Source organism: Dromaius novaehollandiae, chromosome 1 (genome assembly GCF_036370855.1).
Source record: "Dromaius novaehollandiae isolate bDroNov1 chromosome 1, bDroNov1.hap1, whole genome shotgun sequence".
NCBI classification, from domain to species: Eukaryota; Metazoa; Chordata; class Aves; order Casuariiformes; family Dromaiidae; genus Dromaius; species Dromaius novaehollandiae.
The window spans coordinates 204,840,823-204,860,846 of record NC_088098.1 but is presented as its reverse complement, the minus strand read 5'-3'; the positions used below and the strand labels follow the sequence as shown (position 1 = coordinate 204,860,846).

The 20,024-nt window shown below is 38.4% G+C and overlaps 1 protein-coding gene across 3 annotated transcripts in view; it reads left to right on the top strand.

Moving 5' to 3' along the window:
• Positions 1-20,024, top strand: part of CNTN5 (contactin 5) — a 656,184-nt gene that overhangs the window by 597,881 nt on the left and 38,279 nt on the right. For all 3 annotated transcript variants that reach the window (XM_064505105.1, XM_026109144.2, XM_064505106.1), the window contains 2 exons: positions 13,736-13,894; positions 14,308-14,457. In XM_064505105.1, the coding sequence (XP_064361175.1) occupies positions 13,736-13,894; positions 14,308-14,457 (309 nt within the window). The remainder of the gene's footprint in view (positions 1-13,735; positions 13,895-14,307; positions 14,458-20,024) is intronic.

Below are 20,024 nucleotides of genomic sequence, written 5' to 3'. Positions count from 1 at the left end.
AGGTAGGTAAAATGGATTCTGAGCTTCCATATATTTTATCTTATGGTCAAGTCATTCCCTCATGTTTAACAGTTAGGGAATATTCACTCACTTCCTAAGAGGAGCGACCACTTAGCATTTTGTAAAATGAAAGACAACAAAACAGAAATCCGCTAATATGAAAGGGATTTTTTTTCTTCTCACATAGAACTGGGGCAAACAAATTTTGGCTGAATCTTTAGGCCCAGTCCTGAAATCTGTTTAGTTGCTTTACCTTTAATTTAAAGTTCTTGATGATGCACAGGAACATATACATAGCCATTTTTCTGCAGGATCCCAGACCATATTGAGGACACCAATCAGCTTATGAGAAAGCAACACTTTAGCACCACGCTTGCGCTTCCTTAAGCAGGGAATTTCTGCATTCTGCACTAGCTTTTGTGGGTGTGGGGGTGTATGGGGGGGGGTGAAGGGTTGCTCCATGCATCCTGGGAGCTGAGGATTTGCAGCCCACTTACTAGCATTAAAACTGGGGACAGCTAGCTGTCAGGTCAAAATACATGGATCTAAGTAGTACCTCTGGGTAGGCTTATTGGGTAGCATACAATTTTTAAAAGCTGGATAAATCAAGGGAGATATTTTATTAACATTTGAAAAACTCCAGGTTAAAAAAAAGAACTAAACAATTTAAAGATTATAGTATTTCAAAAATACTTATTTTACCTTATTCCACCACTTCTGTAGACTTGATGTTTTCATATCCATCATTTTTATGATCAATATATGCTTTAAATGGTAAAGAATGTTTCTTGCTGAGCACAGGGCTCTTCACATTTTGATGAGAGTAGCTGTTAAATATTTCCATAAATTCACTGTGAGTGATTTATATGAGCTATGGCACTACTGGGATGCTTTCCAGTCACCTCAACATAGGCATATAATGCCATTTTAGTTGTCCCACAGAATCTGAGCCATCTATGCAGGGCATGCAAGTCTTAGGTGCTACCTTTGCCCCTCTCAGATGGGAGCTGGAGGCAAGGCAATCTCACCTTTAATGTCATTGAACTTACTAAGTGACAAAAATCTCTTAGCTTACTACTATTTAGGGTACCATGGTCTGGCTACTAAATTGTTTTTTTCAATAATATGGCTTATATTTTTATATAAGTGAGTTTTTAAATATGCTGTAAAACAGAAATGTTTTTTTTCTGAGTAAGAGGTTTGAAATAAAAGCAAAAAGCAGTATTAGAATGGATGTATTCAGGTGTCTCCTTAACATGCCACCTTGTTGGTGAAATTAAAGCTATGACTGCTTTAAAATAGGTTTTAAATTCAAATATGATTTGCTTATTATATTCTCCTTTCCTTGTTTACATGACTGGATAATTATAGGATACAGTAAGAAATGTATGTATCATTTTCACAGGCTTGCTTATATTGTGTGAATGCTTTTGTCCTGATGTAAAATTCAGTTTTCATTAAATTATAGGGTATGGCTGGTCTGTTGAAGTGGTTAATTTCTTTAAGTTATCTTTAAAACTTATGCAAATGGAGGACATAAGATCCTGCAGTGCGAGTGGATTTCAACAAATACAGGATGATTTTATTTTGTTTTGTGTTGCAACAACTGTATAAAGCAGAATTAATGCAAAGTTGTTAGCCATTTCTCATTGTCGACTTCAGCATTTCAAGAAATCCAAAATATTTAAGAGAATTAAATCTATCATTACACTATTAGAAGTATTTTATTTTCATTTCAGTATCTCTCATTCTTTTTTCTCCACATATTTCAGTTCATAGAGTGCACAAACTGGTTTGCAAGGTGACACTGTCTGATGATCCTAAATTACAGCATCTTTCAAACTTTAGGTTTAGCTTCTAGAGATACCAGACATTGCTTAGGAGAAGAGGCCATCAGCGACAAGTTATGTAGAAAACTCACTTCCGCTATGCAGTCAAGTCAGTGAACTCCAAAATCATTATTCCTCATAGCAAGTGTAGTTTCTAGACAGAATGATTTCATTTTATACATATTGTAAATCATCTTCTCTATGTTTTAAATATGACGGCCCATGGTCAAAGCAAGATATCGAAAGCATTGTTCTGAACTCTTAGAAGCATCAATATGAGAAAGGTTCCAGCATGTGCTTATTGTGACCATACTCTGTCCCATTTTCCCTGTACAGAAAATGCCAGTCTTGAATGCTGGTATGGCACACCAGTATAAACATTATCAGCATTTAAATCAGTTATATTGTAAGGTACCTCTGGTATTTCTTAACATGACATTGTAATTTGGACTTTAAAGATTTTTATACTTGCACCATTTCCACAGGAAATAAATTGGACACATGGAATAAATTAAATGAAAATCATTCAATTTTTCCTTTTAGATGTTCATGAACATCAGAGTTACTACTATTATCAAACTGACTAAATTCATACTGAACCATGTATTCAACTGATGCGTTATGTTTAAGTCAAAGGACAGTTTTCTAGAACTTTATTATAAGGGTTTTTGGAGAGAACTGTACCTCACTGCAGCCTCTTCAGATGGAAGAAAAAGAATGGAAATTCTTTGCAAAATCCTATTGCTTATAACTGGTGAATGAATCTTCAAGAGACAGACATTCACCGCTGCATTTTCAAGCAGTTGAAATGTCTCATCATCTTTTATTTTGGAGAAGGCATGGAGTATCCTTAAATAATATTGATCTTTTATAAAACAGTACTTGCTGGTTGCTCTGTTGCAAGATCCCTTGAATATAGCCCAGGGAACTAATCCTATCATTATCATCGTACAGCAGTTCTTCTCTGCCCTGCACCATACAGTAAAACTTAAATTCCAGTATCTGATTAGACAAAGACACTCTGAGGCACAGAGAGTGAATATGCCAAGTAAATCTCAATTCTTTTGCCTCTATTTACTTAAAAGTAGGTAATTAATGGTGCTAGTAGATCTCTGAGTGTAATACATGTATATGTGTGTGTTTGTGTGAGAAATAAAGACAGCAAGTTTCTATTCTGCAACTTTCTACAATGGGTTGTAGATTTTTAAAATGATTTTCAAGCTATTTTCAAATTCACTATCTCATAGTTTTCAATTTCAAACATGTATTTGCAATGAAATACATGTCCAATGTGATCTCTATAATGATTTTTGTCTAGTCAGTCTCCTTTTAGCACACTTCAAAAGCACATATAAAAAAATTTTAGAGAACATTTGGCCAAAACCAAGATTCAGACCACTCCAGCATCCACTGTTTGAAAATATGATTAAGTGATATATATCAAAGTAAGAAACAACATCTAGAAGTCCCTAATAGTATTTCTGTTCCCCAAAATCCTGTTTATTCTGGCCAAAGTTCTTTATTTTTCCCTTCTTGTTTTATTTTTCAAACATAGTCATGAATGTTGATGTCCTTAAGAACAGATGTTCTGCTAGCAGCAGAATGACCAGACCTGTCAGGCAATATATTAGCTTACCAGCCTAAGTGTCTTACATTTAAATCTTGGTATGAATTATGACTGAAAAGTATTTTAGTAGTCTCATCCTAGTCAACAATGGCCTTCAGAGAGCTGCTGTCCTGATGGCATCCTCTGTTGAAATGCAGGTAGGCTAATACAAAGTAAATGCAGTCTTGTAGCCAAGTACCTGAGGAAATAAGCAAATGTCCACTTAGTTTTAGTAAGCACTGCTACCACCTAACTAGCAAAAGCATTTCCCCTCCAAAATATGGTTCTATGAGGTTCTCTGTATTTCATCATTGCGTGTTGTTCTTATTATTAAGTACTTAAATAAATAAGTCATTATCTTTTATTCACTACATATTAAATTTACTTTTGTTTTATGGTGCATTTCACCTGCTCTAGCACCGAAGCCCAAGAAAGTTATGTAGAAAGTTCACGTTTCAGTGGCTGACAACCCTAGAGGCATCTGAAAGCTCACAATGCATCCTCCTGCCCACTACATGCCTTAAAGTTCCTTAAATATTTTGACTTGGGCCTCTGTGCATGTACCAAAGCGCCTCAGCTGGGCGGTGTCATCCATCTGAGATCCAAGATAATCCAGAATCTACCACCTTACTTCTGTGCAAGTCCCCATAGAGGTCTTTTATACACTTTTTATACTCCCTGAATTCGTGTAGGATGAGAGGGCAGACAGGATTCCGCTCAAAGGCCAGGAGCCACGAGCCATTGATTTAAGACGGAAGAGGTGATGCCCACCACTTATAGGCCACTTTAGTACATACAACATTCACCTCTGATGTTGTATATGTTCCTCTTGTTCCCTCAGATCCTGTTTCAGAACCACATTTCTCAAGAGTGTGCCATAACTGCAGGCAGGATGTTAGCAGGATAAAGGTACATTCAACCCTCTTTTTGAGGCTGAGCAATCAGGAACACATCAGGAGACAAATAAATGGGAGCCTGACTTTGTAGTGTAGGGGTTAGGGTCAATTCCAGCAGCCACAACATCAGTTTCTTTCATTTAGTTGGTCACAACAGAAAAAGTGGACATAGTCCTGAGGTAGGGGGACCGCTGTCGGCAGCTAAAGCCAATACATTGAAGCATGAATTCGAAAAGCTAAATTCCAAGCATGCATTCCTCTTCACTGGATTTGCCCTCTGGCAGGGGATTGAGGCAGACAATAGTAAAGTCTAAACTGCCACTGCAAGATTTTCTGGAAGACAGTTATCTGAGCCTGAAGCAATAGAAGGTACATAGGGCAGACTGACACAATTCAAGGACATCCAGAAGAGATGTCAGCTTTTCACATACGACAGTAACTATTGTGGCACCAGGCCTGCATAAATGTGCTACATCAAAGGAATCACTTAAAATGAACTACGCATCTGATGGGTAGAAGAAATAGTGTTATTGGAGTGCATCAATACTGCAAAAATTACAGCTATGGACTTACATTTCTGACACCAAGTCATTGCTTGATTTCACCACCTTTATGCCTTGCCTTGTTTGCTCACCTGAGGAAAATGTGTACAGAATAGATGTTTGTCATGCAAATAAGATATGGACCACACAGTCAACAAACATTTGCCCCAGCACATGAGGTCTAGCCAGTCATTTAAGAAGAAGCAGCAATATATGTTTTTTATGAACATCACTCCCATTCTTGACATCAATCCAAGAACCGTTTGCCCATGTCACGTGCCTTGTCTGCCTTTATTTTATCCACCCAGATCTTCAGCTTTCAGTGAATATTAACCATCAGGAAAGCAGAGCAGCAGAACGTTTCAGCTTGGCTGGTTTTCCGTCTATCATTGGCACCCCTGTACTTGTTGCTAGCTCTGTACTGATTTTTCACAAAGAAGTGATTACCAAGGCAGGAGGCTCTAATACAGGATAAATATGCATGTGCTGTTCTGACACTAATGATGTGATCACAAATGTGGTTATCGCACACCCAAGTACCAGCCAGGAGGCTTGCGTCTCACAGATGTCTCAGGTGATCTTGTAGCCAGCAATGTGTCAGGTTTTCTCAAGACAATGCCTGCTTGGTAAGTTAATTTGGTTTTAAAGCCTGTCTTCCAAAAAGGGTTTATTATGTTCTTATTTTCCCATTATACTGTCGAAATTTGAAGCAATCTGTGCATTCTTTTTTCTTTTTATGACAAAGGATGTCTTCATGATCCTGTACTTCCACCATATTTCAGTGTGGAGAGATTTAAAACACCAAATACTTCTGTCATGAAAAAGGCTGACAGAGGGAGCTAACCTTTATTACCTTATATTAAATATCAATATTGGTCCAATCAACTACATTAAAGAAGGACAGCAGTGCATTTCACCTTGTGGTTATTTAATGTATCAGTACCAAATCCATTACTCACTTATAAGGAGGTTTTTAGAAAACACTAGCAGAACACATAACTAAGGGAGAAGGCTACTTCTAACATTCACTTTCGGCAAAAAGTACACTCTTGAAAGAAACAACTTAGTTTCTAATGAACTCACTGGAAGGTTGTGTTGCCATAGGCTACAGTAAGAGAAAGACTGAGTAACAAATCTTCTACCAACAGCAGTTATTGTATATTCCTTGCTCCTTCTTCTGCAGGTTTGAAGAATCAGCTTAGAAAGGCATCTGTACAGTTCAGCAAAGAAAAATAGAAGAGTCAGGCATGCCACATAGGAGTGTAACAAACTTTTACAAAGATCAGTCTGAGGCTTCCTATTGTCTTTCAAGACTAGAGTTTACCTTCTGCTGAGCTGAGCTGAGCTGAGCTGAGCTGAGCCGAGCTGAGTGGTTTCACTGCCACAGCACCAGTTTCAGAGAGCACCAGTGAGCTCCTTGCATAGCAAAGGACCATTGCAAAACTCAGCTGGGTACTAATTATCTCATGTGGATTGGGGCTGTGCGTCAAACATCATTTAGAAACAAAATTTAGAAGCGAGAGGGTGTTTTTCCTGTATAAACCTGTATATTGTTAGCGTGACAGTATGACCACATACGCCAGGGCAGGCTATTTTTCACAGTTATCCTTTTCTTATATCATCATATTTTTTAGGATCATCATAACTGAGTTAGGAGTATAAGTTTGTGAAGTAAAAGGATTTTTGTACACTGGTGAAAGGTTCAGTGCCTAATGAAGGGTACTGAGTCTCCAGCATTTAAATATTTATTTCATTCTTGAAAGCTTTTTATTCTAATAAGTTACCCGGTTCAGTGACTTTGTTTAACTAATCAAATAAAATCTGCCACCTAAGTCCTATTTGTAAATTAGTCTTGCAAAGCTGGATTACAGTATTTTAGCTGCTAAGTAGCACTGATTCCAAACTACCCTGCCAAGTTCTAGATGCTGCATTACAGATGCCTTATAACAGCATATTGTCCACTGAGCACATCTGCAGATTCTCAAAGCTTCTTTCCAATTGCTCCAGATACAGTGCGGCCTGATCTCTGTTTTTTCAAGCTAGCAAAATGAAGTCTTTTATGCTGGTCCCAGAATGACTGACATAAAGTTTCACCTTCTGGAATGCAAACTGCTTATCAATGGTAGCATTGGCAGACTTTACAAGGTAACTATTTATAAAATAGCATAGCAAAGAAAAAAGCCATTAGCTGTTTGTAAGAAAACTACACTGTCATAGTAGCCATGTGCGGTTGTTCAAATATTTAATTTGAGGTGGTAACCGAAAGAGAAATCAAATATAATGCTGAGGATTTCTTTTTTGTGTTTGCTTGTATTCAACAATGATCGCACAAAATAAATTGTTTCAGCACTTGTAGTAATTCCAGTTTTTTTATAATCTAGATGTTTCAGAAGAAAATCAAAGACACGCCATGTTCTTGAACTGGTAATTTCAGTACTCAGTTCTGTTAAAAAAAGAACTGTGCTCTCCGAGAATTAACACAATTAATTTTGTTCCCAGTGTTATCTCAGTGATCTATATTTAGGGATTTTACTAGATTCAAATGCCAGGTATTTTCTGGGTATTTTTAGTAAGGGTTTGATCACTATCATTTGCTTTTATTATCCTTTTCATAGCCAATCATAATGATCAAAATGTATTTTCTGTTGTTGCTATGGGTGTCAATAGACACGGTGCCTTTCCTGAGTAAAAAAAGTAATGCCCAGTTTTCTTAATTCTCTATATTAATTCTGTACACCTTTGGAAATGTATTAGTATATATAAAGCTAATTAAAATCCTTTGAATTATATAAATATTAGTAGAACATTCATGGCAGCAAGATTGCTTTAAAATAAGAAGAAAATCAGCTTTTCCCCACTATGAATAACACGTATTGTAAGACTGTGCACAGAAAGCTAACGAAATGCAGTGTGCATGCCTACTGTAAGTAAAATGAGCTTTAAGATCAAACAGCTACCTGGAAGCTGTAAGATCTTGAAATGGAGCAGAGAGCAATCCTGCAGCATAAAAGGATGAAAGCCTTTGTGACTACAAAATGTGGTTTAAAAGTACACATTTTGTGGTCTAAAAATAAAAAAGAGGTTAAAGCTATTCATCTTGTAGACTGGCAAAACTACCAGTCTAAGCAAGAAATCCACTCTCATGCTATATTTTTGGAGAAGTAATGTTTCCTCTGAACTCCACTGACCTGGAGCAAATATAACGCAGGAACTGCTGGTTAAGTTGACCACACTCCTCCTTTCAGTTGTGATATTGCCAATAAAACTTAAAGACAAGCACTTGGGTTTAAAGGCCATCAGCCACAACATTATTAAATGGAACGTAAACAAGGTCAGTGGATTCCTGTTGGTCCTTGAAATTACATTTGAGCTGTAGCAAAGGCCTTGAAGGCACCGTTAAGTACAGACACCATTAATTGGACTCACAGGATAACATCCAAAATAGTAAACAATTCCCAGAGGTTACTTGGTACAGCAGAGTTCTCATCTAAACAGCTAAATTCCCTGTCCTCCTCTCATCTCAAAGCAGGACAAGCCGATGCCTGCCAGGATTTGTCCCAGCCCATGTTAATCCATTAATTGTGCCTCAGCATTGGGTGCGAATGGAATAATTGGCACAGGGCTAAATCTGTGATAGGGACTGACTAACAATGTAATAGCCCAGATGATCAATGCCAGGGTTCAGATATGTGCTTTGGCCCTTTTTAGTAGCTGAATCATCTACAATATTGGAGTATAATATATTAGCACAGTTGGAACAGCAGTCCACTAACCCAGAGACTCTAGACTAAAATACTTCTAGGAGTCTGATCTTGTAACAAGACCTTTGTTCTAACACCTCAAATGCTGTGGAAGGGAAGGAGATTCATACGAGTTTTAAAAAGATCCTTTGTTCTCTCTAAGTTACTTCTTTACAAAAGTGAAGTTACTTTAAACTTCAGTCAGAAAGGGCTTAGAACAAGTACAAAAGTATAGATCAGATGTGCTGATGTTCATGAACTCAGTGCCTGAAAGAGCCCCATCCTGTTCTGGGAGCAGTGCAGCCTGGGCTGGCATTACAGAGGATGACGGAGGCAGGACAGATCACATTTGGGATGGCTGGCAAGCAAAGCACTGCAGTGCTGAAGATAGTCAACAGGAAATTACTACGAAAGGGACATGTTAAACACTCCATTCCTTACCCAAATTGGGACACCTTTACCAGGGTGACAGCTAGTCATGTCATTTCTATTGTGATTCACAGGCTATTGGTGCTTTTTCTCCTAAGGTGGGACAGCAGTTCACGTTCCCTGCACTGTTCATACACTTAAGTCACAAGCTTGACAACACAATGACCCAGCTCAGAGTGTCTGAGCTGCAATCTGGCATCTGGGCTCACAAAGCTCAACCACTCTCAAGGTCATCCTGCCCATGTCTCCTATTTTTTGGTTTGGACAAGGCAGGAAAATCAACAGAGGAGCACAAAATGACATATGTACGACTAAAGGTCTACTCATTCTGGACACCAGGGATTTTTGCTGACCCTCGTCCCTGGAATGAGTCATATCAAGACTATCCATGCTGGATCATCAATGTCCTCTGTTCTTTACCTCCAAACTGGAGTCTAACCTTCCTGTCTGTCCTGCTGCTGGTTGGGCTGTAACCTCTCTACCCCCGCAGGACACTTACAATCCTATCTTACCACCTGGGTACACCACACAGTAGGAAACAGGGCAGAGGCTGTATGAGCTAAAGCCACAGTGCCCATTGCGTTCACTGTGCACTACACTTCCTCACCATCCTTCTCGTCCCCCACCACGTGCAAACAGTTTTTCATCTGCTGTAGCTGAGGAGAGCAAAAGGGCTTTATACTGCAAGAAAGAGTCAAGCTCTTGTCTTCTCTAGCACCTTTACCATTATTCTGTAGTTACTGTCCCTTTGTATTTTCCTCCTTTTCCTTACCTTTCATCTTCTCCAGACTGATATCTTTTGCTCATATTGCTCTGGGTCATCTTTTGTCCCTTCTCTTTTCTGTCTAACACTCTCTTCTTTCTGATGCTTTCTGAAAGTGTACCACAGTTCTTCTTAGAAAGTCTTTCACCCTCTTCCCCATGCTTTGCTTTCACTAAGCCAATGCACCTTTTCACTCAGAAAGCAAGACCTTCCGGTCAAGAATTCTGTGTTCGTAAAGTGCTACATATTGCGCTTTTAGTGGTTTGGTAAAAGTAAGAATTACCCTGGTCAGACTGTAGTGGAGTAAATCAATGCACATTTTGGGATTCACAGGAAAGGGCACTGCCTCACTGAATGACTAAGGCTATTATAGGTAATAGTCTTTCAAGAGCTCTCGCATTAACATTGTATCATGGCAAGTAATCTAACGGACCTCTCAGGATGATCATTCCAACAATAAGAAGACACATAAAACAAGTTTGCCAAAATGCAGTCACGCATGTCCTGAAATGAAGTATCAATCTGTGGAATTGCTCTGAAAGAAGATAGCTGACTAATATTCTTTATGCTGGGTTTCCAATGTTCCTCGAGCTGCATAAGAGCCTATTGTAGCCCCAAATGTCTTCTCTATGAAGGTCGACTGCACTGTAGTGCGTTTATGACCAGTCATTTTCTGTGTAGTTTCCAGAGGAGCATTTGAGCAGACTGTGCATTTTTTCTTCAATTGGCTATTCTCAAATAAAAAATTGTTTTAGACATCCTGAACAATAACACAGCCCTTGGGAGAAAAGATTCCCTGCATTAGCCATCCGGCTGACACTATGAATGATTACAACCAAACATAAAATTTAATGAGATTTCTACAAAAATGAGTGACATCTGCATAGCACTTAGGTCCTGGCTAACTCTTGTACATTTGTCATCACTGAGGCTTTTGTCCTTTATTAATCTATTTTCAAGAATGCCTGCTGTTGGAAATGGAAACTCTTTTTAGCAGTCCTCCTGCGGACTGTGTAAGAGCACACATCTCAGAAAGCATAATGGCACATTGTCATGACTAGGAATGCATTTAAAAGGTTTAAAAAACATGAGAGAACTCTGACAACAAAATATATTGAGAATTTAAGAGGATACATCTGCAAAACTATATTTTTGTATAAGCGGAAGCTTGTTCTTATTCCTATAATGCAGTAGCTAGAAACTCTTTAACAGTATTCTGTGTGCATGGGAGAAATATTGTCAAAGAGAAGAAGTACTAAATTACTTTCCTTTAATGTTGTTTATGCTTGGGACCATGATATAGTACTAAGCCTATGGCTGCAAGTCAGTGAAAACATATGATTGTAACAGGATTCCAGCTTTCCTTTAAACTTTCCCTCATGGCTACAAATAAAAATTTCACTAGAATTTTCCTACATCTGCAGATAGCCTGAAACAATTGATGGAGGGGATCAAAGGTTGTCCTGTTTTATTAAATTAGCCCCCGGACTTGCTATTCTGAGACGAGACCCATCACAGAACAGCAAATATACAACAGGAAGAGAGGAGTGCGGGGGACACAGGTCCTTGGGATCATCCTTCCACTGTCTTTTCTCTCAGGAAGGAAGGCAGGACCACCCGACTGCAAATGCAGGTGGGACTCCAGAAGGCCAAGAGCCATAAGGTGTCCAAGATGATGGCACCATCTTATTTCAGTATCATTTATAACTAAAGATGAAAGACCTTTATAAGGAGCAAAGTCAAACCTGCTAAGCACACGGAGCAAGGGAAGAGGAGACAATCCCAGCTTTGGGAGCAACTGGTCTTCATAAGCTACCCACCTTCGTCTGCAGTGGAAAGCTACGTTCCTCCCATGACCCAGCCCAGTATGCAGGACTCCAGCGAGGATGATTTCAGTGTACTGTGGAGACAATGTTCTTCCTTCATACATCCATAATATTAAACTTTTCAAAATTTCTATAAAACAAGACATTCATCAGTCTTGTTGTTATTCTTGTTGTTTTTCTTTCTAAATTCTGTATCTTTCCAGCATTTAATGCCAATTTGTTGCTCGTAGATTTTGCCAAGTGAGCAGAAGAAAGTGAATACCTTAATTTGCTTTCTCATGTGAAGGACACAATGTCTCTCTCACTAAGAAGCTATAGAACTGAACTATTACAAAACTCCAAACATATTGTTGCCATAGTTCATGTAAACATAATTTCGCTGAAGGAATATCATGGGAAATATAAAGCTGTCTGTAGCTGCAAACACCACAAAGAAGCCCAGCAACTAAAAATATTTCAGTTACTAGTTTTTTTATCCTTTGACATTCACACAAATTTGTTTCAACTCATAGACTAAGGATTCTATCCCAAAACAGATTCAGTTATATAAAACAATACTTTAAAAAATGTTAAGCTTAATAATGCAGAAATCCTGGCTACAACTGCCACTTCAAATGGAGGCTCCAGATCTGACTGTTCATCTCCCTGTTCCACATGTGCTGAGGTCTGACAGTTCAGCAAGTGGGATGGCCCAACTCATGCAACTCACAGTTAGGGTGAAAAGGAATGCAGGTAGCCAAAGGATCTGCTCCATGAAGCATGCTGAGGGAAAGTCTAGTATATACCAACTGGACAGTGCTCCCCAAGAAACATAGCAGCAATTTTTTTCTATTAACAATGTTGTCTGGATTATCACCAGTTCTGGCTTGGAAGAAAATGGCCAGTGGTGCATTTTTGATTGACATTTCACAGGCTTCCATCTGCATGTGCAGAAGCAAAACTTTAGCTTTCAACAGCAGGAGGCTGGAAAAGAATCAGGAGTTTAGATACCAAGAATATGCAGATTTGTCACAATTAACTATATAACTAATTATTGATGATATTAATATTTCACAGAAGTACTAAGTCCTGTCCTTCAAGATTTAAGTCAGCTTTTAAGTATAGGCAACAACAATGAGATTTTTTTACTCAACACTTACCTGTGACAGAGATGTACATCTTCCCCTGAACATCTGGTTCCAACACCAGTTGAAGAGGATCCTGAACCAGGGAAACTTTAGCTCCAATCCAGTTCTGCAATTGCAATTTGGCGATGATCTCAAACACTAATAATACTAATATCAGTAAGAATTAAAGAAGAGAAAGAAAGGAGTTATATCTATATTTTTCATTACAAAGTCATGCTTGTTGCCATACACATGAATCAATCATGTGGTTTATGCAAATGCTCATTCCTATATTCTCATTTGGTACAGCTAAATAAAATAAATAATACCTCTATTTTCATGTGAAAAGTTGTTGGGTTTTTTTATTTTTAATGGAACCACAATAAAGATCAGTTTTAAAAACTTTTTTTTTTAATAGCTTTCAATCTAACAGATAGTGGACTTCCAGTGAGACAGTAGTGCAAGGTAATCCAGACTGTATCCCCGAAGGAGCTAATTTGAGAGAAAGGATGTACACTGGGTTCTTGATTTGGTTATTTGGTATTATTGTTCTCCAAGAAATGTATACACCTTTGCTTCATTTTGGTCATTATTATTCTCTCCTGCCAACAAGTTGCACACAGACAGGAGGTGTGATTGTGCTTGGTCAATCTAGCTGTGGATGCATCTTAAACTTGCACATTTTATTCTTTAATTTTAGGTTCAGAACAATTATAGTAACTGAGGGTTTTTTAAATGTTTCTGTTTCTAATTTTTCCACTATCACTCTGACAAGCTAATTGCTTCTCACCTACACTACATTAAACAATAGAAAGAATCAGAGTTTACCTCCAGAAATCATGGAAATTAGCTCAGTGATGTACTAGTATGAATTTTAAACCTCGTGTTTCATGGATACTGAATTCCTTTGCGTCCCTACAGAATGTATGTGTCCTGTATTACTGCTGATAAATCCTGATCATGATGTGCTCTGTTTGACTAATGTACTTTATTTCTAGGTCCTCCGGGTCCCCCGGGGGTTGTGATAGTGGAGGAAATTACAGACACCACAGCAACACTTTCCTGGAGTCCTGGGGCAGACAATCATAGCCCTATCTCCCTCTACAACCTGCAAGCACGCAGTCCATTTTCACTCGGCTGGCAGACTGTGAAAACAGGTGAGAAAAACTGTCAAATAGCATGAGTAGGCTGAGATCAAAATTCCTGGCTCATGACAATAATAACCACTGGCAACTGCAAAAACAGATGCTGTTAAGATTACAATGATAAATTAAAAGCACTGTTTTTTTTTTTAATTCCTTTCTCATGTCACTTAGCAACAGCTCTGTAAGAACAATGCAAAGACACCTGCCATAATGCATCCGTGGATAGACAGAAAGGTCTCCCCTATATCCTTCAATCCGTGTCTTTTCAGGAGTACCAGACAGTCAAAAACCTAGTAGTGTATTCTGACGTACTAGATTCTTGACCTCTGTCATTTGTAATGGCCTTTAAGCCCACTTGCCATTGAGACACTGCATGTGAGCTTCAGATTTCTGAGTGACCTGCACATATGTTTTACTGCCTGCAGTTCCAGACGTCATAAGTGGTGATATGGAATCTGCGATGGCTGTCGAACTGAACCCTTGGGTGGAGTACGAGTTTAGAGTTGTCGCGACGAACAAAATTGGGACTGGTGACCCAAGTGCACCATCCCGAGTGATCAGAACCAACGAAGCAGGTAAGAAAATGAGGGGAGGTAGCTTGTTTTAATTGCAGGAATATTGTTCAATTTACAGAAACTTAAATAACTTCAACCCCTGGTGTCTTACTACATCCATGCTGTCTTACTCTTCCTCTTACATGTAAGCCTTTGCTGCCTAGCCTCCAGGCTTCCACTCCGCTACATTTTCATGCTGCTTCTCTGTCCCAAGCAGCCTCCTCCCTATACTTCACAACTTCTCTTCTTGTAGGTCCACAGAAAGATTTGTCAGCAATCCAGGATGGAAGCTGCTTCATTTAAAATGCCATCTACCCTAAGTAGATTTCTTTATCACATATATCCCCCCATGAACTGTTGGTGCATCTGAAGAAATCTTGATTTTTTTTTAAGAAATATTTTTGATTGCAACAGCACTGCAGGAACTCAGAAAAAAGTAATATATACAGTATATGAATCTCCTGGAAATGTCAATGGCCTCTGAAAGTCTGGAATCGCTGACAGCAACTTGGGTGGAATGAAAGGAGCTAAAGAACAAGTGGTATTCGAAGGGATAGGAACTTGAGAAAAGTCCTTGGGCAGCTAAAGGGAGGCCTACATGTTTAGGCAACAGCAAGAGACAGAGGTAGGCCTTGACCAAAGCCTCCTTTCCAGAACACTTTGAGGTTTTTCTCCATTACTAGTTATATTCCTCTTTGTTATTTAGGAAGCCTAGCAAAATCTTGTTTTGATTTTTCTTCAGCTGAACAAATCTTAGGTTGCCTATTAGTCATACAGAATAGTTGAGTTCTAAATTCAAAGATTCCACTTTAATTGGAAGTATAACTGATATTATACTTGTAAGTACATTAGTTATGTTGGATTCTGTTTTCTCTCTTCACATTAAGGGAGATTATAAGAATTACAAGTGGTAATGCCAAAATGTATCTACCCCTCCCATTCTGAATTAAAAATTCTTATCTTTTAAAATATGCTAATCTTGTGCATCAGTCCTATACTTCATACATCTGAGTACATACCACCCATAAACATTCACAACAGAATATTTGGACTGATTTTCCTAGATATCATCATACAACCACAGAATCCAGAATCAACTGAACAATTAAGGTTGGGAGGGATCTCAGGAGGTCTCTAGTCCAATCTCCTGCTCAAAGCTGGGTCAACATTGAATTCAGACCAGGTTGCTCAGGGCTTTATCCAGCGTAGTCTTGAAAATCTCCACCGATAGAGACTGCACAACCTTCCTGGGCAACCTCTTCCAGCAATTAATTATTCTCCTTGTGGGGTTTTTTTTCATTATATCCAGTCTGTTTCTGACTACTGTCTCTCCTTCTCCCACCATAGTGAAGAGCCTGGCTCCATCTCCTCAACAACCTCCCCAAGTGCTCTGGGGGCTGTTGTCAGGTGCCCCCGAAGCTGTCTCTGCTCCAGGCTGAACAAGCCCAGCTCCCCCAGCTTCTCTTCACAGGGCAAGTGCTCCAGCTCTGTTTACCCAGTGGCCCTGCCCTGAACTCCCTCCAGTTTCTCACTGTCTTTCCTCTGCAGGAGGGCCCAAAATGAGATGCAGTATTCCAGTATGCAGCCCAATAGACCTATCTTCAATTGTAATAAAACATATTTTTTGTTGTTTTAAATAACTGCAGAGTTGTTGGCTTATATTACATTTCACTGTGCAATCACTGAACTGCATTCAAAGCTATTTGATTCCCATTCATGCATGTTGAAGGATGCATTATTTCCAACTATCTCCTTCATCTTCTACAAGCTCCCCACAGTGTGAAACTCGATGACTTTATAGCAGAAGCTTCAGATGCTACATACTTTGCTCCATTATGTTTTAAAGGGAAGAAAAGGAAAATGAAATAAAAGATGCATGAGCTACTTTCATGTCAAATAATTTTCAAAAAAGCTTATTCCACAACCATTATGCTTTCCATGCTTTTGTACCATATGTAGCACTGGCTCTGAAAATACTGCTGAACTCAAATGTTCTAACTACGTCTCTGTTTATTCAGGCAATACAAATCAGAGGGGACACAAACATTCTGGGAAAAGTTTATCATGTGTAATAGGTTGCATCCCTGGGCTTATGTTCTTTTAGATTTATGAATATGTGTTCTGTTTTTGAAAGGATGGTGAAGGGTTTTAATGGACCAGATGTATTTAAGCTGTGAATAGAATGTTTTTCTTACCAACTGAAGTTTGAAAATGTCAGACTTCTATCTAGATGTCATTCTTTTTTTCATTTTCCTTCTTTTTCTTTCTCAGTGTCTACCAAACAAAAGTTGTATTGACATATTCCTACAACTCTAGTAAAATCATCTTCATACATTTTCACTATTCCTTTGGACAATCATGGCAATTTTATCTCTGAAAAAATAGTTAACAAATCATACTAATGAGCACTCAAAAAAAAAATTGAGGGACAGACAAAGCATGCAGTGTGTGGTGTATTTTTCATCCAGTGATTGGTATTTGCTTGTGGGTGACAATCTGCTATTGCTGCCATCTGGAGGAACAGAGTCTTTAACTCAAGTAGTAACCATCTGTGGCCAAGTACACACCAGTATGGGACTTCTCCTGATAAAAAACATTGTAGCCAATTACAATGCAGGTCTTCTTCAGTGAAAACTTGAAAATATATAAATTAAAATAGGAAAAGGCCATACTAAGTGTTTTTTTCCTTACACCTGCTGGGAACATTTTTTTTTTTTTAACCAAAGTTACAGCTACACAACTGCTGTGTTAGCAAAGAGCATTTTGAATTCCAAACAGGTGCCACTGAAACAACTTAACAGCCTTCAGAGAAGTTGAAGCTGAATTTATTTGATCTGGCCATTTAACACAACATGGAAAAGCAAAAGTCAGATGTCATCATCTCAATTTCAAAAGACTTTTCTTTCAAGACACCCTTTGTTTTCTGCTTGTGTTGTTTGCTGTTGTTTTTAGTAAAAGAGACTGACTGGTAGATGCTCTCACGCTTTTTTAGTCTACAGAGAGAGTGAGAAGACAGGTGCTACAGTAAGATTGAACTTCCACATTTTCTGGAACCGCTTTGCGGATGCGAATAGTTGTAGAGTAGGAGCAATAACCTCATAGACTGTGCTTCAAAAGAGTCATCCAAATAAACAAACAAATAAACCTGTTCTTCAGAAAAATAGCAGGTTTCTTACAAAATCAGAAAATAGCATGTTACAGTGCTCTCAAAATGTCGGAGGCTTCAAGATCCGTTTCATTCAGGCAGCCACCTTTTCCCCATCTCCAGATGTTCTTGAAGGCCAAGGTATTCTTTGGCACTTAAATCTTGTCTGTTCAGCTCTATCCTTTGAGATTAGTTATTTAGTGATCTTGTGAACTGTCACTCTTGGGATAGTTTTCAGTTACCAAAGTTAGAGTGACAGGAAAGCTAGCAATAGTTTTCATTGGTTTTCCTGTATGCTTTTCCAAATTAGCACATGAATACCTATCCTAGTGTATTACCCAGTGATCTATTCTCTTTCAAAATCTCTCTCCTCCTAATTTTTTATGTGAGCGCTACAGGGGGAAACATCTGCGAACATGGGCTCCAGTTTTAATACCATAGATCTCAATTCTTCAGAGAAGTGTATATGAAAGGACATTATTTATTAGAAACGTCAGCCTCTCCACCCGGGATGTAGCAGAGTCACCTGGCTATCTGCAGTGATATTGGACGTGCCCCACAAGTAAAACCAGCAGACTGGCCCTGCACGGGCAAAAACTGCAGAAATAGCCATCTCCCGGTGGAGAATGTGACTCTGCCTCCTGCTCAGTCCAGAGCCGCGATCCACAAGGTTGAAGGATAGCCATAAAGACAGTCCACAGGGGCAGTAAGTGTATGATTCTGCTTCCATTATTTTATACTTAAATGGAAATTGGCATCTTTAATTTAATGGCATAAGCTAATTTGACTTGAGACTGAAGTCTTTTTCTCTGCCCACACCTCACTTATTTTATTACTTCTTCCCCAAGATAGTAACAACATTTTATATTAGTCCATTATCTAAAAATACCCATGGAAGCAATACTTGGGATGGTGTAAGGAAATCAACAGAATAATAAACAGGTTTCCACTTGCTTTAATTTTCTAATTAAACCCTAATCTTGTTACTTAGTTCATATTTAGTTAACATGATTGCTTTTCATAGCTACTTTCATTGGAATGGGTAATACTGCAATTTTCTGGCACATCTAACTTATAGCCAGCTGCTGTATTTCTGTTAGTTCTAGCCTTGATACATATTTTACAGGTCCACAAGGTGAAAAGAGCCAATAACGTGAATATAAACATGCCTGGCATTCCACTAAGGCAGTCGGGCATTTGAAGCCTGAGGGCAAAGCATCAATTACATTATCTATTCATGGGGAAACATGGGGAGAAAAGAAATTGAGTAGAATCAAAGTTTAACCTGGTAATCATGCATGCAAACTCAATTCTGTGAGGTAACAGTTTAATGCAATTTATTAGTAGCAGAATGTATATAGAATTAAAAGATAAATCACCTTTATTCTCAACTAGAAATTCCTCATGTTATAATAAGAAATACATATGTCTTAGCCAAAAAAAAAAAAAAAAACAGACTGCTTTTGTTTTAGTTTCTTTTGTGTGTGTGTGTGTGAACTGGATGAAAAGAGTTTCAGGTTTTCCCATGATCATAGCTAATCTTATTGCAAAAAAAAGTAAATAGATTGTTGCATTGTTGCATCTATGACATTTGGGGAAATAACCCAACCAAAGCCTTTCAGAAAAAGGTGCCTCCATAGAGAACAAAAGGAGAAAAGTAGACAGTAATCATTGACTGTATGGGTATATTTAAAATCAATAGACTACTAATACATAATATTGCCCAAACTGACAGGTCCAAACTGTATTGAGACAAAGTCCAAGTATGTATGCTACAGAAAAACATATCAGGAAAACTAGGGAATTGTTTTTTGATGTTCTTCTGGCATATATTCTGCAGCACTGAAGACTTCAGTCCAATGTGTGGTAATTTGGAGGATATTCAGACTGAATCTTGCAGCCGTGCATGACCCTATTAATAAAATGGAATTTAATCCTATATCCTACTAAATTACAAATATTAAAAATACAGAGGAAAATGAAACAACAAACATGTAGACTTCAGACCGGTTTGGGCATTTTTTCCTCTCTGTTTTCCAATCAGTTGAATACAGCGCATAGTGTGCTTCAGAGAAGCTGGCACTTTTTACATCTTATTCCCAAGCAGATGAGATGTGAAAATTTTTCCTGGGAGGGTGAGAACTTGAGGGCTGCCCTTTCACACGATAGAAAGGTTTTCACTTAACATTTGCCTGTTTCCCAGATGTGTACTGCAGAATACATATAAAGGAAAACACCTGAGAAGAAAAAGCTTCTGAACGTGCTGTTGCTTTGGTCCTTCATGTTTGGAAGTTCTGTCAAGCTGGTGACAAACCCTTTTTTCTCCCAATACCTTTTGCATAGCTAAGAAGAGGCATTTTTCAAACTACATCTATATCTTAAAAGATATAAAAAGCTGTAAAAGAAACAAAGAAAAACTGTAATGAGCAAACATTTTCATAAT